General features: G+C 41.3%; 1 protein-coding gene across 9 annotated transcripts in view; it reads left to right on the forward strand.

Annotated features, from left to right (window-relative positions):
- dab2ipb (DAB2 interacting protein b) overlaps positions 1–17412 on the forward strand; it is a 138058-nt gene that overhangs the window by 77683 nt on the left and 42963 nt on the right. Inside the window, exon 1 of one of the 9 annotated variants that reach the window (XM_040157502.1) lies at positions 3501–4023. The exons of 7 other annotated variants lie outside the window; for them this stretch is intronic. Coding sequence is in view for 1 of the 2 variants with exons in the window: in XM_040157500.1 (XP_040013434.1) it covers positions 10644–10666 (23 nt within the window). In the remaining variant the exon portion in view is untranslated. Of the gene's footprint in view, positions 1–3500; positions 4024–10567; positions 10667–17412 lie in introns of those variants that run through there. One more of the 9 variants, XM_040157500.1, reaches the window with a different exon arrangement.

Below are 17412 nucleotides of genomic sequence, written 5' to 3' on the forward strand. Positions count from 1 at the left end.
GTTTTACTCATTTTCTTCCCTCTGTATTCATCATCTACTTCATATTGCGATTTTATATTCTTTATTATTTGAATCTGTCAACTTTATGACATTCTTATATTCTTAATTCCTCAATAAATGTTTCAGCCTTAACTTCTTTTCTATGCATTAATATAAACATTACATCACACATCACATTCAACTAGCATTTAATAATAGGGACGCTGTTGCTGTTATTTATCATTCTTTTACATAAATACCTATTTAATGTTCTCTTAATGAAATGCTATTGCTGTAATATTTATCTGATATGGCTCGAACTGAATTAAAGTGAAGACAGAGACTAGCGTATGTAGCGTAACAGCAGCACTGCTCTGCTGGTGCAGTCTGACCTAGTTAGAAACAAACATTTCAGTACCAAAGTGTAGAGCTGTCTGTTTACCTCTCTGCCTGCTCATAGCTCCCTCCTTTGAGCACGAGGATGGGTTGCCACTAAAGTCAAAGGTACATTTCGGATCGTAGTATGTTCTCCCGTCACTCTTGATTACATAAACAAGGAAACCATTGTAAAACAGCATTTCTTGCCATTGTCTAGAGTCAGTCAATCTATTAGAGTGATTCCTACAGTGTGATTCCCACTGTTGCATTCTTTACTGATGGCTACCGTCGCACTGCATTGCATGCTCTCTAAATGGAGAATTATAAATGAAGGGACAAACACTGAAGTGAAGGAGAGATGAGATGGCGCCAGACAGACCTCAGTACCCCTTTAAAAAAGGCTGTGTTCTCTGAGTGCTGTCATTGTAAGCTGGATTGTGTCTCGGTCAGGCGTTCAGCTTTTCACTGTGCTTTAACAAACCCTCTCAAATAGCTCCCTGCACTCTTGTGCTTTCTATGAGAAAATACAACATATTTTTCAAATGACACATTCAAAGAGTTTTCAGCATGTTATTGTTTAGAAATCTGTTGCACTTTTACAGTAGTGCACATGACATAAGTTTTTAAAAGTTGCCCAATCTTCTATTTTAGGTATACATAGATTTGTTTATGTTTATAATTTTAAGCATGTAGATACAGAGTGTGTTGCTAGACTGTTTTTTTTTTTTTTTTTTTTGCTACCGTCAGAGTTGTTTGGAAAATAGTGATTTTTTTTTTTTTTTTTTTCCCCATTAGAATGCTTCAACACTTACATACACAAGACCACAGTATTTATATCTGATTTGAGGGCAGCAGTTCTGATATAAAAGACCCCAGCCTACTTTCATTGAAGGCTTAAATTGCAAACAGTTTTAGCTTCTGTGTCTGCACATCGTGCTTCAACCGCTTCCATCCAAGGTGATGTCAAAGCGCAGCCGTCTTTTCCTTTTACTTAATATACATGTATAATAAGATAGTTAAATCAGGAGACTAGTTCATGGATACAAAGCACTTTTAAAAAAAATGTAGTTTAGACTATGGCAACATAACCCACCAGAGCATTACCCCACTGATTCTAGGTGGAGTCTGGGTGCTGGCGGTGGTGGTGGGGAAGGTTGTAATTGAATGTTGGCATCATCTGTAGGAGCTGGAAGCAGCGTGTTACAGGTGCAGCTAATTGGTCTGATAAAAGGGATGGTGATTAGTAATTGGCTCATGTGTGGGAAGTGAGAGGAGTGGTAGCTTTAGGCAGGCCTAATTGGATTAAGGGAACCAGAAAGGAGTTGCTTCTTAGATGCTGAACTGATGGAGGATGATAGAGGGAGGACAGAAAAATGGATGATCTTAAAAAGTACCACACATAACATGCCATCGTTACAGTTAGGGCCATGCTTCCACTGACGGTGAGAAGAGTGAGCAGAGCAGGGTTTGAATCAGAATGATGAGCAGCCCAGTAAAAACACTAGTTCCTCCACTGTTGTAGGAAAACCTTCATACAGTTTAAATCCACAGGAAGGGATTTTTGTGTTTTCAGTTTTCGACACTTTTTAATCACATACTGTGTGCCAATCTTATGTGCATAGTTCAGTTTAGTTCTTACACACTGCGGAAAGCTAGCAAGAGAATGCACTGCGAATATGAAATGTCTTTTTTGCTGATGCAATTTGGTTTTGTTGGTAAATGTATTAGCCAAAAGCAGGTCTGAGCTAGCACAACTGTGTTTTACAAGCACTAATAAATTTATGGAGTCAAATTCCAGCTCCTCTGTAGAGGTACGCATTTACTCATTCACTGTTTGCTTCAAATTTGCATTTAATTCTGGGGTAAACAAAGAAGACCTTAGAATATAATGCAACACAATACTAAAGCAAACCGTGGTCGTAAAATTTACCATAGATTTAAAAGTACTCCCCCCAGGGCTGCAGAGCAATTGCATCGGGTTGCACCTGACATCGCTCTCACTGTAAGACTAATTAATTAATCAATAGCCCACAACTGGCTGAGATTAAATTAAAATTTTTGTCTGCTGCTTATAAGTCAGTACAAATGCTGTTGAGTAAAGTAGTTTTTCTTTCTGTTCTGTCTTTGGAGACTGGTTTGACTGAGGCTGTAATCATGATAATCATTGTAATTACCTACTGTATAACGCTATATTCATCAGACACTTTGTGTATATTAATATATTCTTTGCTGAGGACAAAAGCTCAGTGATTAAAATGGGGATGTAAACCTCACAGATTTTGACTAAAATAGAGTGAAATGACAATCGTCACTAGAAATATTAAAGTTTGTCAGTTTCTCGAGGAAACAGGTGGCCTGCAACAAGCTACTGAGATAGTTTTACTTTTAATGATGTGGTCATTTTAACCTAACAATGTGCCTGTAACCTGTGTGTGTGTGTGTGTGTGTGTGTGTGTGTGTGTCATGTGTCCAAGAGAATGAATGGTGAGGGTGATGTCATATTTGATGACATCATTGCAGACGTGCAGGGAGTGCAGATTAGAGGCTGTGGCTCTTCTGAACCAGCTCTCCACAGCTGCCCTGCCTTATCGGTGTGTCCCGCCCGGCCTTTTATCCCCTTTTGCCAGCTCTGCCAGTGTGTGAGCTCTAGAAATAGCCTCAAACTCACCCCTATCTCCTCTGCCAGTCTACCAATCCTGGTTCAAATTGAGCATGGCAAAACCCTTCCACCCACATTCCAGTCTTACTACTACCAACCCTTTGGCTGGCCCCACAAGCCAAGTCACTTTGCCAAAGCGGAGCTCTGGCTTCATATGTGCAGTGTTTTCTCTGTCTGAGCCTCAGCATGAGTCCTAGTCTCCCAGCTTCCCAGCTGAACCGAGTCCACGTTCAGGGCTGGTTGGCAACAAATGCAACCCCACCCCCACCCTGGTGCTCACCTCGCACCAGAATTGACAGGACAAAGAGCACACACGCACTCCCACTTGAGCCACACAGGGGGGCAGGGCCAAGCTAGGCTGCGCCACACACACATACATGTGATCCCCCGCGCACCATATGCAGGCTCCTCCCTGCGCAAGGAAACGGAGATGGGAGGTGCAGTCAATCACTGACGGTGAAAGGGAGAGGGTTTAGCTGGAGTTAGTCAGAAGGGGAGAGGCAGCAGAGGAGAAAACGGCACAAATCTTCATCATTCCCAAATTAGATTCAGTTGTCATGGTACCCTTGAATTCATTCATGCAGGGTGAAAGAAAACAAACAGAAGAGAGAAGAGAGTGTGTCCCATGTCAGAGACAACAGAGGAAGTAGGGCATGCTCTGTACAGGGTGAGCAAGAGAGGGTGGGAGAAAGAAAGGAGGAGAGGGAGCAGCAAGAGAGAGAGAGCATTGTAGCGCTTACTCTCCGCCCCTTGCCTTAAAGCAGCAGCAGGAGGAAAGAGAGAAGGAGTCAGGGAGAGAAGGAGGAAGAGAACCACAAGTAAGGAAGAGAAGAGGCGAGCAGCAGTCTGCATCGGCAGCAGGGGGGGGAAAATGGAGCTTTGAAATTGCCTCTGCCCTTATCCATCCCTTCCTTTCTTTTCTTTTTTCCTCCCCTCTTGTTCTGGCTCAGCCTCGGTTTCTCTCTCCACCTGCCTTTGATTGCTCCGTGGAATTCTGACAATGCCTGGTGAGTGTTATCCTGCTTTTCACACGTCACTCGCCGTCTTTTGTGTGGCGGTTTGCTTGGGTTGGGAGTTTATTTTTTTTATGTGAATGTGTGGCCACAGATAGAGATGTGGACCCTGCGTGTAGAGGATGCTTCATTGAGACCGTTTACGCTGCTCTGCCTCTGAGTGCTGTTTGTACTCCAGATGTGCCGTCCTCTTCTTTTTCTGTGCCTCTCTCCATCAGTGACAGTGCAAGGGAGGTTGCTCTGCTGAGCACACACATACTCTACTCCATCCTTGGTACAATCAGGATACTCACTCATTATTCTGTAAGTGCTTTTAACTCCCAAAGGACTTTCATTCAGAGTAGTCCATTTATTGTTTGGGATCATTTATATATATTACACCAGAGATGATAATGCAGAGAATGGGTTTTGATTTTGAGTGTTGACAATATCCTAAACGTAACAAACACAAAGCACACAAGGCTGGACTGTGTGACAGAGGGCAGCCAGCTAACACAAATCAGATGACTGGGCCACGCTGTGAGGTCAGCCTCTGATTTTGGCTGGCAATCTCGGTCCAAGTCATACGTTGGAAGCAATTAGCAGTTTAAAGAGAGGAGTGTGTCCCAAGGACAGAGAGTTTGGGAGCCTCAGCTCATTTCAGTGTAGATGCATTCTAATATCTGCACAAGAGAGGAGGCCTCGGGAAGTAACTATTTGTAATCTGTTACACGCCTATATTTCTATATGAGATTTAAAATAATCTTATAGGATGGTTTTAATTCAGTCAGTACAAATGATCGTGTCAGCTATTGCAGGTTTATACACATGATTTTTTTACACATGGATTTTTAAAAAGTATTTCCTGATGATGATTTGATGTTTCCACAAACATTCACGGCCCAGTAAATGCATTATACACAGTTTTACTGTTGCAACAAAATTGACATGGATGTATAACAGACTGTAAAGTGCTACTTACATACATGAGATTAGTCAGCCGCCACACATCAGCTGTAATTAAGTTATTCCAGTTAGTGTAGTCATTCCATTTAAATTTGTCTGATTAAGTAGACAAACAACACACTGAGGCACTGAGTCAGTAACTGTTACGTCATGGGGAAGGAGTTTATTTAAACGGTTTCCACTGGAGAACAGCATTCAACCAAACATTTATTTTTCACAGCTTCACGGGAGAAAGCCATCTTTGGTTTGGTAAACACATAAATGATAGTTGGATGGTGTTATCTTCTTGTTTACTGCAGTATGCAGATAAGTTTCAGTGTTAGAGCTCAGCTGGTGGTTCTCTTGATTGGAGCCTGCTGTTGAGCCCTCCAGAACAAAACCAAGCTTGACTTCTACATATTATGCTACAAGCATTTGTGTCAGTCTGTGTTTGTATGCAATAACAGTGGGATCCCTTTTTTTTCCCCAGCCCGGAGTACTGTGTCTCCTTGCATGCATGAGTAAATGTTTCCGTACACAGTAATGTACGTGCACATACTGTATGTAGAAATGCATATGTTTTGGATATGTGTTGTTTTTTTTTTGTGTGCGATTTTTTTAATTTTTTTTGTATGTTATGTGTATGTATAATCCCGTTTTACGTCAAAGCTTGCTAACCAGTAACCTGGGACAAGGGATGGCGGAGCGAAAAAATAGAGCTGTTAGTCATTTTCACTGTGTTAAACATGCAGTTGGAGCAAGAGGGAGAGATGGTTAGAGCGAATGTGGGATGGAGATAAGACAAGCAGGTTTGAGAAAACGGAAACAAATAAGATGACTGAAATGAAAAGGCACAACAGAGACGACAGTCTGCAATTGTTTATGCTCCAGTATTTTGTGCAGTGGTTTATTCTGGGTGACTAAATCTCTTATGCAATACTCACCTTCCAGGTTGTTGCTCTTAATTTCTGCTCTTGGATTGAACTTGTGCCATGTAGAGAATCCATTTTTTGAAATGAAATACTGGTGTATGTACTGTATACTGAATCATTTTCCTGATATGATCTGTGTGTGCTCTGCACGGTATCTTTCCACTACTCTTTCCCATCTCGTGGTCATTCTCTTCGTGAGTGTTCTGTCTCTGCGTAATTACTCTGTCAGAGATCATCTCTGTGATGTCCATTGATTTGCTGAGAGCTGAGGAAGTGGAGCAGAGCATTTGATCAGATACGTGTACGGGGAGGGAGGAGCGTGCCATGCAATGCCGCACCCAGGGGCTAGACGACCGGGGTTCGAAAGATCTGAACCACTGGAGGTTTAGAAAGGGGCAGGGAGAAACAGCAACAGTCAAACACATAATGAACAGTACTTAATGATAACCACACAAACATGTACATACCTGGAAGAAAATGTGTTTGCTTAGAACTATTGTGTGTAAAGGCAGTTATCTAATTCAAGCAATCATCTACTTTCCAATATATTATATTGCAGTTTTAATATGTAACATCTGTGTTTGCTGTTTTTTAATCCCCCCTACAAAGTTTCATATTTGCAACAGTAATAGTTAAGGTACAATAGGGAGTAGCTTCTTGTTGGTGTTGTTTTTGTTTTGCATTTAAAAGGGAGCCACTTCCTGTGACTCAGGTAATTTATTTTTGAAGAGGAGGTTGGAACCGACATCAAGTTTGAATCCACCAATTAGATTTAACTATACATGAATCAAACATTTATAGGAGATTGAAAAAAAAACAAAAAACGAAAAGGCTTGTTGTAGTCAAAATGATCAGTCAGAAAAGGATTTAAAGAGGTAAATTCAGATGTAGCCCAAGCATCAAAGCAAGAGCGAAAGACATGCCTAACACAAAAATGTCTAATTTCCAAGGGCTTGAATCCAGTTTATTTTTTCAGACTACATATTCAGAGTTTAATGCTTTAAAGTTTTTGATGCACGTCAGCAAATTGGAGGATAGACTGGTTGCTTAAATTTAGCTTGCCATTGTGAATGAAAGATGGTTGAAGCAGGCTGCGTCGAAGGCATTCAGTAACATTGTTCTGGATCTCCTCATCCCTGTTTGGGAGAGGATGAAAGAGGAGCATATGCTCCTGATGGGACAGAGTTGTGCATGGTCAATAATTGAATCACTCATTCGCTCTCTCGTGCCCTGAAGGCCGTAGCACAGAGTCAATAGGAACAACAGGAGAGGAGAGCTCTCAAGCATCAGTCCTACAGGTCTCTTTCCGTCCCGCTCTCATACTCTTTATCTCCGTCTTTATATGTTCCTTTTTAAACTCTGTCTTTATATGTTTGTTTTACCCAAACAAACACAGGAGAGCTGATGCCACTACCCCGTCTCTTCTTCTCTGTGCTTAAAATAAAATGGAGGGCAAGCTATGGAGGGATGAATAAAGGGATGGAGGGAGGGACCTCTAATGCTTCTATTGCTTTGGATCTGTCTTTGGATTAGGTTGATCTTTTAATTTAGCACTTTTCCAGCTCTTGACTGGTTTTGCAGTAGCACAAAATCACATTGACTGGGGGCTTCCCTGACCACATCTGGAGAGGACATTGAGGTAGGGAGTTAGGGAGCTGACGTTGTGTGAGTTATGGTAGAAGTAAGGTTGTATGGATAGGGATAAATCTTCAAATGCAGCAAATACACAGTTTAGACCAGTTTCTGTCTAACTGTCCTGGGAAATTACTGAAACTTTTCTTGAAAATAAAACTATATTTTTGACCTGTTTTATGTCTACGGTAGGAATGAATGGGCTCAGGGCTGAGAGCAGACAAACTGGGGAAAGTCAGAAAGTGATGAATGATGGACCAACAAGACAATAAGAAACAATTTGAATAATGCCAGCCTTGTGCTTTTAATTACCTGATTTGTCAAGGTGCTTAATTACACTAATATAAAAATCCTTGTGACATTGCCCGCAATGGCCTAATACAACCAGGGATATTAAAGGGATATTTACCTTGGTATACATCTTGTAGCAAATCTCTGATGGTCCTACATGGGAGAGATGACACTTTCAAGTTTAACAGCAGAAATGTTTAATGAAACTTGATCACTTGTACAACCCAGATTCGGTGCAGTAGCATTAACAATTTATTCTTTTCTTGGTCCTCCAATCTTCCTTATTGCATTAATATTCATATTTTCTCTACACGAGTCATTGGAGTTTTGATGTGAGTTCAATTTGCTCGTCTCTCGGTCTTGTCAGTCTCTTCATCTTTTTCTCCTCTTCCCTGCCCTCTATCAACATATACTTGTCCAACACATCTCACCCTCTCTCCACCCGCCACCCAACTCTCTGCGATGCAGACTTGTGGAAGCTGGCCCAGAATGTACTGTATCCACTGATTATTTTTCTCCGCTTTGCTCCCTTCCTCTGGTTCTATACCACTGTGCTGTGTTGCTCTACTAAACAGGTTAGTGGTTAGCAGGGGAATGACTTGTCAGAGGCGAGGCCTATCGGGGACTGCCTGCAGACAGGCAGTTAGCAGAGAGAGCCCTGCCTCTGCCAACCTCTCTTGTGACCATGTCCTCTTGCTGTCTGTTGCTGTACACTGGGCTCATGACCTGAAACATACCCACCCACGCACTCCTTGGCGCAATTTGACATGGATTTTTCTCAGAAAATCACATGGAATACAAATACATTTCCTGTTTGTTTGTGTGCATGCACAGAAAAGCTTCTCTGAACACACTAATGCATGTATACACATGAAAATGTGAAAGAAAATGTAAACGGAACAACATGACTCTGAGCACATTGTTCAAAGTGCATTTCCCCACGAATACTGAAGATCTGAAATAGTTTTCTGCATTCCTCTTCCGCTACAGGGATTACAAACAAACTTCCATAGATAGAATAGACTTGGCTTGTCCCACATTATATTTGGGAACGGTCACACTCCAAACAACCCTACGAGGTATGATATTATCATGACCAGGCCAGTGGAATGAGGAAATCCCCTTGAGTGTTTAGTCTCAAGCCTTTGCCCTCGCTTTGTAGTTAACCTTTACCCAGCCATTCTCCAAAACAGCAAGGCATGCAGGTCTGTTTACTTGCGATAAGTGCAAGCAACTCTGATCCATTGCATCTGGAAGAACAAGCACATGAAACCTCCTCGAGTTTCACTTACTAAATGATACTTAAATTACACTGCGAGCGGTCTGATGCATAAAAGAACCGGTCCACCTATAATTGGGTGCAAAGAACTTTCCACTGTACAGTTCACAATGACTTCCATTGTTGAAGTGGACGACTACCACCGGCACCTGTAGCGTTCCACTTAATACTTTTTACATAATGACATTTATGTAATTACTGCAGACTGTTGAATGATTGAGCTGAAGTATATTCTCCTGTTGTTTAAGAAACATTTTAATAAGAAATACATGCCAAACTGGACCTGTTTCCATGTAAGTATTTCACAGGAGATGACTGGCATTTCAGTTTGAATGGAAGTGTCTCTTGACAGCATATCTCAGCTGTGACATAGGGTCTTCCCTCACTGGGTTGCCATCTATGAGAAAACAACCATACGATACATCTGGCAGTGCGTCTCCTCCCTAAACCTGGCTGGCCTCATTTTCTCCTCTTCTCCCTTGCTCCCTCTTTCTTTTTTCTGTGCCTTCCTCCCTTCTTTTTCTTTTTTCTGCCTTTTCCTGGAGTCCTTCTCTCCCGCCAAGGACCCAGGATTTTCCCACAGAGCATGGTGCTGAAGGCTGAGCAATTGTTTCCTGCTACAGGGAAACAGGGAGGGAGGAGGAGGCAGGCTGACTTCCTGGCTGCCAACTCGGGGTCTATGTCAGTGTGAGAAAAATCAGGGGAGACGGATCTGACGATGACAGAGCAACTGTGTATCCTAGGGACCGACTTTAGCGAGAAAAATATAGATTTTGCTTTACTTTCTCAGCGATTAGCACCTAAATAACCTTCGTAATAGGCTGTCAGCGTCTTCACTTTTTAACCCCTTTTTTGGTTTAATTTGTTGTTGTTGCTCGATTAAGAGCAGAGCTGGAAGGAGTCAGCACTATCCTTTGCGGTACCTTAGATGCATAGTGAGCATTTATTTTGGCAGAAATTTTAGTGCATCACACTTTAGATTATTATTTTGTAAATACCACGGCGGAAGTACAACCTTCATATAAAATCATTAAGTAGAAGGATTTTGATGGAGATTTTAAAAACCTGCCATAAAGTACAACAAAGTAGCTATAATTGCACATTTGAGCTTTAATTTGCTATAGGATATATTCTTCCGGAAAATGTACTAGCTTTACATTATAGTATTCTTGAAAAATGTCTTTATCAGGTTGTATCAAGCTGAAGCACCATATCCAACCCCCCAAATCTTACCTTTATAGGTCAATGTCACAATATGGTTTATATATTACTTCATCATTATGCAATGTTAGGATTACCCAGTACCCACTACCCAGTATTGGGCAGGTTTGTCCTAAATAACAACACTGTCTTTTTAAATGGGATGTGGAGAGGGGTGTGTTCGTAGACATCCTTTGGGAGTGGTGTGGTGTAACTCCGAGGGCAGAGGCTCCAGCCACGTTCCCAGAGACTCAAAAATAGTCGGGAAAACTCTGAGACCAGCCACTAGTGAGGAATGCAACACAAAGTGAAGCTGTGCGTTCCGGGGATCCAGTTCGGAGAGGTTCTGCTGGACCATGTTTCACATATTCAGTAGATCGTAGGTGTCCTTTTGTTTTAATATTTTCTTCATGTGTGTGCTTGTTGCTGTGGATGGTTACAGCACAGCTGCACGCTGTGGTTTATCGAAACCTCTGTCTCTGCAACCATCCACGGTTCACTTAGGACCGTACATAGCGGTTTTATTTGATTATTCTTTGCTACATAAATGCCATAAAGTACTCTCTATATGAGTTATGAATGTAAAGAAAGGTCTGGATAGTTAATTAAAATAGAGGAAAAGTGCAGTACAGCTGAAGAGTTGGAGGGGACTGTGCTGAAAGAAGAACTAGGATATGTTTAGACTTGAACATGAAAACTATTTGCTGCCAGAGGCAAATCTTGGCTGTTAAAGTGCAAATAAGAATTTTGTATTGACGGCATGGTCTGCAATTTAGAACCAATTATGTGCCAAAGCTGCCTCACCTGTCTATGTCTGGAAATATAAAAAATGAAACAATGGAAGCCAGAACTAAGTGAGGAAAGTAGTGTCTGCAGAGATCATTGGCTCGATTGTTTTTGCCATCTTAAGTTTTGCCATATTGCGTGGGAGGAAAATCTCTGCCCTCTTTTTCTCCTTGTGAACTTGAGTGTTTGCCTGTTTCTTTGTCCAATGCCACAGGGTTGTTTGAATATTCAGGTCAAGAAGTGAAAAACACGCTTCCTCATCTCCTCTACTGCTTTGCACACGTTGTTATCAGTTCCCTAAGCGCTTAACAGTCATGCAAGAGAAAAAGATTTCTTGCGTGTCACTAATTTATATTTTCTTCAATTCGTGCTAAATTATAGAATGTCAATTATGGTGTGCAGCTTGGTATATCTTTGCCTTCAAACATGCATGAGTACATCAGTGTCATGTAAGCCCACACACACGCATGAAACTTAAGCACATTTGCTCAAATGCACACACCATTTCCATGACCTTGGCATGCCTTGAGTATTCTCAGCCTCATGGTCATGGTTGAGTAATACACACTGATATGTGACTGTTTTGCTCCTAATAGCCTATTATTGTCGCTGTGGAGGTTTGTGGTTTAAGCATACTTATATTTCCACAGTTGATGTGATTAAACGACAAATTAATAACGGCGAGTGAGGAAATGGGTAATGCTAAGCTCGAAGTAAAGATGTATTTGTGACTTAATTGTGTGATAACAAGTACAGTGAAACTGTTAATAGCATTTTGTAGTGTGATACTTTCTCCCGTAAAGTCAGTACAGGACAGTCTGTCAAACCACTCTGACACCTCGCCACCCCTCAGGGTTTAACAGTAAGGGTTGCCGGATGGCCTGAAGCCAGATGATAAGTCAGTAAATTTCTGCAGACACTGGCCCAATCAGGCCAGCGGTTTCACTGTCCCCCCGTCTTACTGTGATGATAATTGTATTATCTTTGCCTCCATCTTCCATCTCAGTCTTCTCTCCGCTGTGGTATTTTAGTGCAGAATTAATGAGTGTGTTGAGCAGAAATGGTGTTCATAGGTAGTCTGAAGTACAAAGTGAAAAGTAAAAGGAGGTTTCTTTTCTTGTGAGTACTGTTTTCTTAGGTTTAAAATAACTAATGAATCGGCCCTGACTTGTCAAGATATTTGTTGGCAGTTCAAAAGAGGACTGAGTTGGCTGTTTTTTTAAAAGCACCTGTAACTATCACAACCACATACAAATCAGGTACCTGATTCATTCAAGGCTGATTAATTTCCTCACAACTTGGATGAATACAGAAATGTACCGTAGTGTTGGTTATACTTGTAACAATTAGTTACAACTTGACATATGTCAAATGTATTCACCCTCAGTTATTCACATTTTCAAATATGAGACAGCATTCAATAAATAGCATCCATTTAGCTCTTGTATACTATGAAGTACATTTTGTGGCACAAATTTAAATAATTCACAATATATGTAGTAGAGTAAAAGTGAGACACATCATATTGATTTTGGTTCATTTCATTTTGCCTGAAATCATTGATTTCTGGCCCATGACTTCACCATTGCTCACACTCAGTTATTAATAGTTAGTGCAAGTGAAACAAAAAATATTTATAACGCTCGTTGTTAGGTGAAAATATAGTACAAACATATAGACTGTTGACCTACTGGTCCAACTGAGAAAAACGCTATGTGGGGCGGAGAGGAAGAGGAAGAATTGAGCTAATGTCATTTCTCTTGCTCAGTTGGTCAAGAAAAGAAGAAAGAACAGATAGGTGAATAAAATCTAGTTCAATGTCTAACAAACCGTTTTTTCATGATACGGGATACGGGAACTATATTTGCTTGCTTAGTAAATACAGTGTATGACATTTCAGTGCAATAAATTATTCATCCGTCATATGGGAGGCATTGTTGTACATTTAAAGAAGACATTGATTCAATGTTTAAACGGTCGCAATCATATTTACTGTTATCTCCCTCTCATTTGTGGCACCTTCTCTATGTGAATGTGAGTGTTTTTTCCTGCTCGGGGGATGTGTGTGTGTGTGTGTGATACGTGTATGTCAGTGTCATGAAGTCATGAGACAGCATTTGACCAGGCTATATGACAAAAACAGATTGTATGTATTCTAGTAAAGCCATATTCAATCATGATGTTTTTTTTCCTCTCGTCACATAAAGTGCATTGTTTAAATCGATATATACCGCACCATATCACACTGCATTGGAGGGTTCCCAGAAGGCCATTAGTCATTAGTATGACATTCACCCTTTCCTCTCTGAACTTAGCTACTAATTAGAACGACCTTTGAATTCAGTATAATTTCTCTGTCATTGCATTGTGTCCTATTTGGTTTGCCTCACTTCCGTTGTGATTACTGTGAATAAAGCTATGGACAAACGCCCACCCACCTATACACCTACTTTGTTCCTTTTGATGTAACAAAGACCATTGTACTGTAGAAGCTACATTATTTTCTCTGATAACCCTTGACTCTTGGCTCTTAAAACTCTCCTGGGAAGAGAAATAAGATGAGTCAGAAGGATGTTCAACATGTGTCACATCCTGCAGAGCTACACACAAAATAATACTCTCATGAAATCACCGCAAATGTTAAAAAACGAAGGAGTCATCACAGATCATCACAGGTAATTGCCATGCTGTGTGTTGCAGCTGCTAGTGTGATCATTTGTGTCCAGTGGTTCGCAGCCAGCTGTTCTGTTCTCTGTCACTCCGCACATGACCTCAGAGCCAAACCCCAGCCGGCTCCCTCCAGAGCAGCTTTTCAGTGCTCCGTATTGGTCCCCCGCAGTGAGTGTCCTAGCAGATGTTACACTGAATTACCTCCCAGCCTAGTGGGGAGGCTGCGCTCTCACTGTAATCAAGCTGTGCCTGCCTGTGTCCGTGTGTGTATGTGTGTTACCACACGGCCTGGCTCGGTGGCTGCGTTAGCTCTTCCAACAGTTGTTCTCGAACCAACCGATCTCAGTTACCGGCCAGCTTTTCCCACAATGAAGTTTTTCTGCCAGTGCTCAGAGTCAGGCATCCCTGCAGACGCCTAAAAAGGGGCCTGGTAAGCTGATCATTTTGGAGATTTGTCATTTCAGAGATAAATGCTAAAGCTAAGTCCCTCCTTTCCTGTGTTGAATGAATGTTGTGTCTTTAGTAGGAAGGGGTGTGTGTGTGTGTGTGTGTGTTTGCATGTGTCTTTTTCTTGTCTCTAAAAGCTTTCTTCCTCCCTGTAAATGAAGGGCCATCTTTGTGTGGAGCCATTCCCTCTATACTTTTAGCTAATGTATGTTCCCATCTATAGCTCTAACGGTTCTTATTTTCCTTCACAAAATTGGTCACACCATAGTTTTTTTTATTCCCTGTTAGTTGGTGCAGTGATGCCTGGGGCAGTGTCTCTTTCTTCCCTCTTCCCAGTGTAATCTCACTTTTGTCTTGTATGCATTAGACCGCTGGCAGCCTGAGACCCTAAAGAGCCGCCTCCATCAACCACCACAGGTGCTGCAACGCACTAATGCACTGGATATAGACCGACAACGTCTTGACAATGTACATTTTCACTTTTTTTCTTTCGCTGTCATTGTTATTGCTTTCATAGCCATATGGCACAGTCAATCAGGACTCACTGAGGTCACGAATGGCTTAGTGGAAGGGGGTCTTTGGATTGAGAGTGTCAATCTAGATGTGATGTGTGGAAATTTCCTTTTAGGGTTATTGGTAAAGGGAACGGTAGTGGGGCCATCAAATTAACTGCTGCGTCTACAGCTCATTTCAACCTCAAGCCCGCTTTTGTCTCCAGAGATCATTCTTTCTCTGCAGTGTGTCTGACTTCGACAGTGAATGAGGTTTGCTCAGCTGTTCTTTTGACTGGGTCTTATAAACGCACTGATTGGAGTTTGGGCTCAGAGTCCTGTATTGACATGTCAGTGGTCCAGTTCACACATCCACCGTTCTGCGGCAGTAGGATCTGACAGGACGCCCTCTTCCTCTTTCCTTTGCCTCCTCTTGACAACTCTTCTTTCAGTCTCTTGCTATGGGCCAGACGTTTTGTTTGCTGTCTATATACTCCTTATACCCATCACCCAGCTGTTTGCTGCAGTGCAGATAACAGTTGACAGCTGGCAGGTTGATGCACAGAAACATATATTTTCGTGGGTTTACCCAAAATACAAATGCCATTGTATTGCGGAATAACATGTAAAACAAAGACGCAAATCTGACTGCGGTAAAATTTTAACTTCCTCTCTGAGCTGATGGTATCTCATATTAAGTAGTGAGAAAAACTAATCACATTTTCTTTGATCAAATGAGCGATCAGCCCGAGTACTCCGCAGTGTGACAGACACTTAGTTGTTTCATCACGGCCAGTAGTTCTTTCCACTGAGTCAGCTCCAAAGCAGTGGGAATAATGGACACTTTATTGTGTGAGGCTTGATGCATGAATAATGGCTTATTTGTCCGGTTGCCTGTCTCTGCAGTGCATGTGTTTCATAATCAACCTTGAGCAATTATTGTGCGATTATGTGTACACAGTATGTGTTTAGCTGTAAACTGTGATGTTTTCCGCTTTGATGTTTGAGTTGGGGCCCTGCTGCCTGCAGTGTGGTTGATGTTGCTGGCTGGGTGGAGCTTTTTGGTCTGAGCACCATATTACATGGTATACCAGCTGTTAGGAGAACGTTGATTAAAAAATAATGATTAAAAACTTTGCAACCTCACCTTAAGCACACTAACACAAACCACCTGCCTATCCACTGTGCTACAGGTCTCACCAAATCATCACAGGAAGCATTTCTGCACATTTTCTCTCAGTGTTATTTGTCTGAGAGCTAAGGCTGAATTTGTCTCCTATACTGTCAGTTTGTCTTCATTGCTGGACTTGGGCTTGCATCGTAGATAACATATTGAAATGTTTTAATAAAGTGATGGGTGACAAATTAGAGGAGATGCCAACATAAAATGTCTTAGTACGGTGTTGGGCCACCACAGATCTAAGCATTTTCTGAAAAATAAATACCTGGCTTATGTTTGAAATGCCCAGAAGGTCTTTAACAACACTTACCACTGATGAGAAGAATCCTCAAAGACTACCCCAACAGTATTACGTCCACTGCACGATAAAAAGGATTTTTAATTCATGAGACAGGTATAGCCCACCTTCGTCTCCAGTCCAACTAGCCCAAAATGATATATGTCCATGCTCAATTTGTAAGGCATGCACCGTTTTTTAAAAATCATGTTGCTCTGTATTATTTTTATATTATCATATAAATAAAACATTCATATTTTTTGGGAAAAAATTATGTTTAGCTCTGTGATAAGGATGCAATGGTAATATACAGTATAAGAGCCAGAAACTGGGGCTAATGATTTACATAATTTTCATACTCAAACCATTCAGTGGGCCCTCATGCCTTGTAGGGAGGCATTTGCATTCATTATGTTTCATTACTTATTTATTCAGGTTTTTCCTCAAATTTTACATTACATATCATTTATGTAGCTGACACTTATGTCTAAAGCGACTTACATTAAGTTAATGTAACCTCCAAAGGAAAAAGAGATGGCTATCATCGAAAATTGTGAGTGCACTAATTTGTCATCCTGTATGTCTTCGCCTGGCTCTGCTTGTTGATGTGCATGCCTACTGGCACACAGGTCTCCTGTGTTTGTTCGGTAGAGAGAATTATTAACAAGTAATTGCTGTGCCAGTCTGCAAGTGGAAAGTGTATTGATTGTTGTAACTGCTGGTCTAACAACAAAGCAAAATGCTGTGTAAACACTGTGCAGGATGGTATCCACAGTAAACACTGTTGGCAAGGACACTTAACATCAGGTCCCTTAACTCTGGCATTGACTGTAGGTCTCTCTTGAGAGAAGTATTTTTTTTTAATTTTTTTTTAGGTTATGTCAGAAGCTTAACTTCAGTCATTGGGGTAATTTTGGATGTTGGTTATTACTGTACAGTAATTTATTAATTACTGTAATTCGTTATTACTTCACAGTAATAACGTGGTGGAAGCAAAACACAAAGAGGGTATTATTTCATATGTGAAGATTGACACCACTTCACATGTGCTACAGTGTGCTGTTGTTGTACATGTGATTGTAGGGAAGTAATGCACACTCTCGAAGCAACCCAGGGGGATGTAGACTTTCAAAGTGCTGTTATTTTGATGAGAGTACACACCTCCAAGTCTGAGGCCGTGGTTCTCTGCTGGAAAATGGTGGATTGATCGCTCCAGGTTGGGGGTGAGTTGCTGACCCAAGTGAAGGAGTTTATGTATCTTTGGATCTTGTTCA

Source organism: Xiphias gladius, chromosome 20, assembly GCF_016859285.1.
Source record: "Xiphias gladius isolate SHS-SW01 ecotype Sanya breed wild chromosome 20, ASM1685928v1, whole genome shotgun sequence".
Taxonomy (NCBI): domain Eukaryota; kingdom Metazoa; phylum Chordata; class Actinopteri; order Istiophoriformes; family Xiphiidae; genus Xiphias; species Xiphias gladius.